The following is a 9368-nucleotide window of genomic DNA, read 5'->3' as shown; positions in this document are numbered from 1 at the left end:
CAAATTTTCAATGAAAGTTAGCATTATGAGCGCAAAACAATCCAGATATGATAGCATATAGGCCCTATTCAGAGGATTAAAAACGTCTAAACTAGAGAAATAAAATGTTTGTCCTGTTTTAAAAAAATACAACTTGAAACTTTTGTTAAAAAAAACCACTTATGATATGTTGATAAAAGCACGCTAGACCTGTATTATCGGCCCAAAATTGCCTCGGCGGGCCAAATCACGATTTGTATGCTCTTGCTTTGCTATTCGAGCATTTAGTGGACCATATACTTGAATATAGACAGGTGGAAGCCGTGCACAGGAGTGCGAGCTCGTTTTTCTGTGAAATTCGAATGAAATTGAGCCCTAAAATTGCTGTACTTATTTGCAATGGAGCACAGGCGTCATTTTTCAAAATGGTGATGGGATGAGGTGATCATCTTTAGATGGAATTTTCTTCCAAAAGTCGTCAAATTACCATCAAAGTATGAACTGAAAATAAAATGTGATGAAATAAGCTTTAATTTAATGGGTGTCTTAAACACCTTGGAGATTTGTGAGCATTTTAGATAATTGTTTCGAAGTACGCGTAATTATCGCTGAGGTCGATTTAGTGGGTGGGCCTGCCGCATTCAGGGCGACCGCGCGCGACCGAGTGACGTGTACATATATTATCATAATTATCATCGCTCCGGTTGTGATGTTGCAGCTGTGGTACGTAGACATTTCATCGAAAGGAAATGCAGGTTGAGTGTTTACCGTCCGGGTTGAAATTGGGAAGTGACTTTCTCTCATGGTTTTAATTCTTTCTAGGCAGTGATTTCATCAAAATGACGAATCATGAACTTTGTGAGAGTCTTCTCACCTGGGTAAGTGTATTGGATCGCTTGTTTTTGTCTTGCTTCATGTGAAAATCATAGTTGATTTTTCAGTGATCGAGTGGCGCTTATGGCGAACTAAACTTTATTCTTCAGTGTTCACACAATCGCAAACCGTGTATCCTCGACGCTCCATAATCTGCGCAGGTAGCGCGCTCGTTATCACACACACATTGAAGGTGAGTGCGTAGAAATATGACCACGTAGCTTTTAGATGCAGGTGAGCTAGACCACACAGTAAGCAATCTCTTGTATACTATTGGTCATATACTGTACAGTGGAAACAGTTATCTTACGATTTCTAATTCATTTTTTACAGGTACAAACTTTTAATTTGGACAACAGTCCAGAAACTGTAGCCGAGCTCACAGATGGCGTTGCCCTGAGTCAAATTCTCTGCCAAATGTAAGTACAACTCTCACAGTACATGTTGAGTAACAAAAGCCGCCATTCCAAATGAGAATTTCATTCCACTTAGAGTCTGTTACTTAGATTCAAAACTCAAGTCCAGTTTTATGAAAACTAGATGTTTTGGCAGGGTTCGACCTTAGCGGTAGTCCGCCTGCCAAATGCGAGTAAATAAATAAAGCGGCGGACTCGTCATATCCATTCCCTAAGTAGTCTGGCTGGCGAGTCAAAATGATTGTAATCAGGCATGCAACTTTCCTAGCTGGAGTTACCCGGCCCTTAGCCCCACTAGTGTGGCCGTCGGTATGCTGCGCTGAACCTTTGGCCACACACCGTGGTACCGCGCGCTACTGAGGACGAAGTTTTCATAAAAATTCAGGGCAGTTTCTTACATTCTCAGTTTCTTACTTTCTTATGGTTGTATTCTATGATGTCTCACCTGTCACTTCTGGGATGCTTAGGTCTAATGATGTTCCATTTTCCGAGATATTCTTCAATCTTTCTGGAGCCCATATGCACTCGTGAAACGTCTGGTGGTGGCAGCCATTTTGAATGTGACAAGAGATGACCTCAAGCTGTGACGTCGCGTTTATGCAAATTGCTTGTCGAGCGCGCGAGGGCGCGAGTTGCAAATGCGACGGCTGTTTCCTGTACCATGCATTTATCGTCAGGGGGCCACGTGCACCGATCTCTATTCAGGATCTACGGCACAGGAAACAGCCGTCGCATTTGCAACTCGCGCCCTCGCGCGCTCGACAAGCAATTTGCATAAACGCGACGTCACAGCTTGAGGTCATCTCTTGTCACATTCAAAATGGCTGCCACCACCAGACGTTTCACGAGTGCATATGGGCTCCAGAAAGATTGAAGAATATCTCGGAAAATGGAACATCATTAGACCTAAGCATCCCAGAAGTGACAGGTGAGACATCATAGAATACAACCATAAGAAAGTAAGAAACTGAGAATGTAAGAAACTGCCCTGAATTTTTATGAAAACTTCGTCCTCAGTAGCGCGCGGTACCACGGTGTGTGGCCAAAGGTTCAGCGCAGCATACCGACGGCCACACTAGTGGGGCTACCCGGCCCTGAGTTTTATCATTGGGTTGTCTATTAGGGCTGGAGCTAGTTTTTCTCGTAACCGATAGTATAGGCAGGTCCCCCCAAAAATTATTGGAAAATGTTCAATTTTGTCCCTGTTACACACTAATTGCAACTGCAACTCACCCCAAACTTGCCTGGAATAACCATTACACAGGTCCTTGAAGTAAAAAACGATCCACGATGAAGATTCAGCCTACAATTGCAGTGAAAAAAGGAGGAATAACCGCTAACCTGACAACCTTGCAGGCATGGCCAGGACCGCAATTGGTTTGTGCACAAAAAAAAATTGTGTACAATGAATGGCGGTCGGTTACCAGGCTGTCAACTAGTCGTTTTTGCCGGTTGGCTGTTGGCTGTTGGCGCATGACGTCGCGCGGAAGCGTAACACCCGATGACTGTTTCATGCACTCATATGAGGTTTACCACTCGCATCACAGCTGCGGTACTGGAACCGCAACCGATAGTGCATGAAACAGTCATCGGGTGTTACGCTTCCGCTGGGATCTCAATTTCAAATCAAAAGTTGCTGAATCATGTTTTGAATTGGGCCTGAATTCAGCGTCCGAGACGCGTTCTCACTGAGCTGACGAATTAAAGCAACCGCGCGTGTGTGCGTCGTGCAAATGCTTGTGCGTGCTTCGCCAAATAAAAAAAACGAACTACTAATTTAAATTTTCAAACGGTGCGTCTTAAGAGGCACCGTTAGAAAGGCCTTCTTTCGTTGATTACTTCTAAATGACAGCTTGCCAGAAAGAATAATTTCACAAGGAGTTTAGTCCACTTACTATCTTTCAACCAAGTATGTTTTTCAACAATAATTATGCAAGTTACGGATGGCTGCAAATGATGGACTACAGCTTTAAAATGTAGGCCTACAGGCAATGACAGGACACAGACTCCGTACGCATTCTCCAGCATACTGTCTGGCCTTTTTATGAATGAGCAAGTTGACATAGCGCCCTCTGTGTACTCTGGGCTATTGGTCTGCATGAATGCGACGGTTACATGCGATGTTCTTCCTTTAATTTATTCATCTGTGTCATCATTGCGTGGAAATTGCAAATATATAAAATCAAATACAGACAGTATTGCCATGTGCTGACCTCCTTGGAAAATCATGGCCTATGTATTGTAATTTAAATGGTCGAATTTGACATCGTAAAAATCATAAAAATGTCCCAAAAACATCGAGAGGGGTAGAAGATTTCTGCGACTTAATTCACATAACTTGATCTGCCTTTTCTGTGTGTATATATTTTTCGCTTTCTGCATTTATTTCAAGGTCTTGTATAATGCTGGTACTTACGCCGGTAACGCTTGGCTGTTTTTTATTGTTTGTTGAAAACACTTGCAAGATTGCCTGATGATTCAATTTATGCTATGCATGCGCATTGTTCTTGCTGACATTCTAGTTCGAAGAAGAAAAAAATTATATTCAACGAATAAAAAAAACATGCGCGGACTAGTGAAAAGGCCCGCGGACTAGTTACATGTAAGTGTCTGTTTCACTGGTCCGGCTGGCTAGTGAAAAAAAAAAGTTATAGCGACCCTGCATTTAGTAATAAACATGTAAACAAGTGAAGTAACTCTTTTCATGATTACTTTATGTGAATGTGATGAATTGACTTTCCTAATGTCACAAATGTCAGCCTATTGTTAAGTTGTCCCTAGAAAATTCCTCAGTTGGGAACTAAGTACACATTGATCAAATTGTGGCAAACTATTTAAATTTCCAGTAGTCACTGAAATCTTAAATTCCCTTTCGTTGTCGCACTTCCTTGTTCATGCTTTTCACTTTCATAGAAAGCCGCTACTTCGAAGGGCTGTACATGTGCATGTGCGTACATGTACATTGTATACCCTATCTTGGGCAGCAAGCTGTAAATTTAATGGGCGGTGCAGAACAAGTGAAAGCTGTGCAGCATAATGTCCTTGGCTATTGTTACCTTTTGTGCATTGTGCTGAACCAGTGAATCATAAAGACTTTGTTCATTCAAGTAGGTTTAATTGCATCTCGGAAGCCTTGGGTTTGGGTCCAAAGCTTTAGGTGACAAGCCATGCATAAGACCAAGTAAAAAAAAACATGTTTAGCGTCCTGCCTTTTTGCAAAAATGAAGGACCTCCTTTTTTCCCTTACCAGCCCGACCGACCGGGCTATTTTTCAAGATGGCCGCCATCTTTTTTTTAATGGATGCCACTTGGACTCAGGAAATGACATATATCAGCTTTATATGGGCTAGATGCAACAGACAAAGAGGCCAGAATGATGTCACTGTTTAAAATTTATAATTTTGTTCGGATTAAAGAAGGAAGCGGGCAGGGACGCCAAACATTTTTTCTTTATTTGACTTAATTCAGTTTTACCACTGAATCATTACAAGACACTTAGGTTCTTATTCTCTTATTTTTCCCTTAAATTGAAATTAAATTTAGAGAAGAAAAAAAACTAACAGTCAATGAAAATGAGCAGCGATGACGTGGATTCGACCTAACTTTTATAACTCTTGCATGTATTGTGGTAGATGCTATCAGTACCCAACTATATTTTCAATTTTGCTTTCTTCATGTCTTCTACAGAGCACCAACATTTTTTAACACGGGTTGGTATAGCCGCATAAGGAGGGAAGTCGGTGACAGCTGGCGTATACGTGTCAGCAACTTGAAGAAGGTCCTGGAAGGGATTCTGGATTTCTACAACGATGTAAGAAATATCCCACAGTCCCTTGTACAGAGTGTTTCAATAAAAAGGAATCCCAACTTTGAAGAACCAGTATGGACAGACTAAATGTTTAATGGCTATAAAACTGGTATCATCTGAAAGCGTAAACTCTATGCTTTTCAATGATACCTTGTTTACATTTCCAGGGTCATGCATCACTGAGCGCCACTGTCATGAGATTTTGGTGCAAAATTTCAGTTGGTTCACTTTCATGTCAAACACAATAGGCATGGTGTGCATGAGAATAAGTACTCAAGAAGAAGACACAAGTGCATAAAAAGAAATGGTTTTGACCAAGCCATGTTCAAAACAATGTGCCATTTTCCCGAGGATTAACATTCAAGCCATTTCACAGACATTTCCTTAACAATAGGCACACCGTGCCCAGTGGTTTTTTGTTTTTTATTAAAGTGAACCAACTGCATTTTTGCATCCAGTTTTCAAGACAATGATGCTCACTGATGCATGACTCAGAAAACCTAAACATAGTATCATTGAAAAGCATAGAGATTACGCTTTCAGATGATACCAGTTTTATAGCCAGTAAACATATCGTCTGTCCATACTCATTCTTTGAAGTTGGGTGTCCTTTTTTTTTTAAACACCCTGTATACCCTGTCATACATCCTGGTACATGTATTGTTCACATGGTATTTAAGGTAGAGTACATGTACAATGTACATCATTTGCAGCTGTCCAAAAAGTAACTGACCAAAATATTCGGGGGTGAGATTTGTCAGGATTTTTGGTCTGTTTTTTTTCCCTCTGATTGCAGGATTTTTTGTCAGTATTTTTCCTCCAGATTTCAGGAGTTATTTTGGTCACTGACTTTAAGGACCCATATCTTGAGAATGAGAGTGATTTGGAAGCTTAATTTTGGTACATTGTTTCAACTACAGAAGAGAAGGAATATAGAAAAATAATACCCATCATGCATCACACCTTAATTTTAGGGGGTGGGGGGTTAAAAAATTATCCATTATACCCCTAAACTTGGAACTTTGCATTAACTTTTCTATATTTTAATTTTAATGTAATCTCTGACTTGTAGTATTGACATTTATGTGAAACAAAGAACAACATACATGTATATGTCTTCCCTGATTTGGGTGACCCTCAATATGGCCCCAACCAGAAATCGGCCTTAAAATTGGCCCAAAACAAATGGGGAATTCCCCATGTTTTTCTTTTTCTTTTTTTTTTTTTAGGAAAGAATGCATCTTCAATATTTTTATTATCCAAAAAGATTCTTGTGTATCTGGCATTGTCATGAAAAATCAAAGCTTCAAAAATACCCCCAAAATGTGCGACAATGTTGTGTTAAGCACTCATTGTGCATTCAATTTTCACTGACTAACACCAAATAAGCCCAGTTAACCCTAAAAGAGCCGGGGGGGGGGGGGATCCAACTTTTTCCACAGTAGCCTTTAAAAAATAAATTGCGCGGCCCGAGCTGTTATGACTTTTTAGCGTCGAGCCTTGCGCATCTTGATACCAAAAACATAATAATCGGACCATGGGTTGCCGCGTAGTGAAAAAAATTCCGGGGCTACGCGCCGTGAAAACTTAGCTTTCCCATATACGTCATGTGCACAGAGCACAATTACCATTCCTACATATGAATAATTAATTACCCATAATTCCAAAACCCTTCGACCTATAGTCATGAAATTTCTTGGGTATGTTCATGATGAGTTGCTCTATGCATGTACAGAGTTTCAAATTTTTTTGTCACTCGATGGCCGAGATCTGGGGGGGGGGTGGTGGAATCCGCCCCCACCCGGCTGAGAGATGGTCAAAATAACCTGGCCCTTTTAGGGTTAAAAGTATGTATAGAACTCATGTTTTTTACCTGTGTTATAAATCTCAGTGTTTCCTGTGCCTAATGTTGGTCCAAATACTACATGCACATTCAGAGACATTCCTGTTGAACTAATATTATTGTCCCTTAGCACTTTGATGTCATTCGAAGCAAAGTACATGTATAAATACACACACTTCCTGTGTATTTCCTGTCGCTAAATGTGAAGTGCAGTTCGCGTGGAAAAAAAATAGCATTGCCACAGTCGGGCGGGTTATGGAGGATTACTGGCCCAGGATATTGGATTAGGGATGAGGTTGACGCTGCCAAAAATAGCTCATTAGTGGCCGATTATCTTGTCAGTTATTGGTTAGACACTAATTGTTTCTTTGGCGTAGCGTCAAGTTACAAGCAGAAGGGTTTATTTTTGTCAGTTTGTGTTGTCTGAGGATTATGTGGTCTTTCATGGACAGTAATTCCTCGAATCGCTTGATCTTTGACCCTAACTGCACTTACCGCAACTTCCCCAAATCTGGCCAAATGTAATAATAATTGTGCTTTCCATCGTATCAACAATCTCAAACGCTTTACAATTATTGCACCGTTCATCAGGCCACGATACCACGCAGCGCCGATATCCGCGCTCAATCGGTCCTCGACCCTCACAGGTACCCATTCTTACTCCTGGGTGGAGAGAGGCAATTGTAGTTAAGTGTCTTGCCCAAGGGCACAAACACCATGTTCCTGGCAGGGTTTGAACTTGTGCACCATCGTACATGAGTCAAACACCGTTACCACTGAGCATTCGCATTCTACTATGCAAATGTACCGTTTTGTTCTCGTATTAACTATAACAATCCCCATCCAGTCAAACTCCAACACTAGGGTTTGTTGGAATCTGTTGGAGTGAGTACTACACTAGTAAACTGATTATTACATGGGGTCAGGCATACCACAAATATTCAGAGTCCAGCAGTTTGAGTGTAAAGTTTGGTGTTGGAATGTGCAAGAGTGAGGAAGGTTCCTAGTAAATCGCTCAAGGGGGGTTGTAGGTCTAACTTAGGGTTAAATTAATGTTTTGATCGATTTGGGACAGCGCCCAACTAAACACATACAAGACATGCATTAACCCTTACGTACCTGAATCCATCAAAATCCACACCCCTGTTTTGGAGGATTTTGGTGGATTCAGGATACCTCCATATAGAACAAGTTGGGGGATTTTGATGGAACCAGGACAGTAAGCCTAGCGGTACTGCAGGATTTTGATGGATTCAGGATACCGCCATATTGAGCAGTTGGGGGACTTTGATGGATGCAGGATCAGTTTAACTCCTTAGCTATACATTGTATGATTGGTGTGTACGAGGTGTATGTACTACTGGTGGATTTTGATGGACTCACTGGTGGATTTTGATGGAATCAGTACAGCAACATGTTTTGCATGACAAAATTGGTGGACGTTTTCTGAGTTTATTTCTTTTGTTTTTTAATATCACATGGTGACACTTACTGATAAAATATAAATTTTTAAAAATTTTAAAAATTAATAATCAAATTCTCTAAACGGGAAAGGAGTATAACTTAAAGATAAACAGACTTTCAAGTTATCCAAATTTGAGTTAACAAAAGTTGTCTGGAATTTTTTTATTAATACTTTTCTGTTGTTTGTGCCTTAAACAGGTTCTTGGACAACAAATTCGGGATTTCAAGCTCCCCGATGTCTCCAAGATTGCAGAGAGACATGACCTTGAGGAGTTGGGTCGTTTACTGCAACTGGTGCTAGGCTGTGCTGTAAATTGCGAACACAAAGAGGGTAAGAGCTTGGACAGTTATGAACCCTAACTCCCATCGGGTATTCTTCAGGTTCCCTGCTAAATGCAACAATTTCCAACTCAACTCATATGAGAACCCTGCTAAATGCAACAAAACTGCAACAGTGGATTCTGTTGCATTATGCAGTGAACCTGGCACCAAGCAGTTACCCTGCTAAATTCAACAATATCCAACTCAACTCAAATGAGAACCCTGCTAAATTAAACAAACTGCAACAGTGGATTCTGTTGCATTAGGCAGGGAACCTGGCACCAAGCAGTTACCCTGCTAAATTCAACAATATCCAACTCAACTCAAATGAGAACCCTGCTAAATGCAACAAACTGTAACAGTGGATTCTGTTGCATTGTGCAGTGAACCTGGCACCAAGCAGTTACCCTGCTAAATGCAACAATATCCAACTCAACTCAATGAGAACCCTGCTAAATGCAACCACCTGCAACAGTGGATTCTGTTGCATTGTGCAGTGAACCTGGCACCAAGCAGTTACCCTGCTAAATGCAACAATATCCAACTCAACTCAAATGAGAAGCATGCTAAATGCAACAAACTGCAACAGTGGATTCTGTTGCATTGTGCAGTGAACCTGGCACCAAGCAGTTACCCTGCTAAATGCAACAATATCAACTCAACT

At 41.0% G+C, this 9368-nt stretch overlaps 1 protein-coding gene across 3 annotated transcripts in view; it reads left to right on the top strand.

Annotated features, from left to right (window-relative positions):
* Window positions 1-685: 685 nt before the first annotated feature.
* The window catches only part of LOC119743039 (protein Hook homolog 3-like), a 35550-nt gene continuing 26867 nt past the window's right edge, over window positions 686-9368 (top strand). For all 3 annotated transcript variants that reach the window (XM_038219363.1, XM_038219362.1, XM_038219361.1), the window contains exons 1-4: window positions 686-857; window positions 1186-1271; window positions 4956-5079; window positions 8582-8714. In XM_038219363.1, the coding sequence (XP_038075291.1) occupies window positions 819-857; window positions 1186-1271; window positions 4956-5079; window positions 8582-8714 (382 nt within the window). In that variant the 5' untranslated portion in view covers window positions 686-818. The remainder of the gene's footprint in view (window positions 858-1185; window positions 1272-4955; window positions 5080-8581; window positions 8715-9368) is intronic.

Source organism: Patiria miniata, unplaced genomic scaffold, assembly GCF_015706575.1.
Source record: "Patiria miniata isolate m_02_andy unplaced genomic scaffold, ASM1570657v1 HiC_scaffold_6, whole genome shotgun sequence".
Lineage (NCBI taxonomy): Eukaryota > Metazoa > Echinodermata > Asteroidea > Valvatida > Asterinidae > Patiria > Patiria miniata.
Note: the sequence above shows the minus strand (reverse complement) of the source record. Positions and strands in the feature narration are given on the sequence as shown.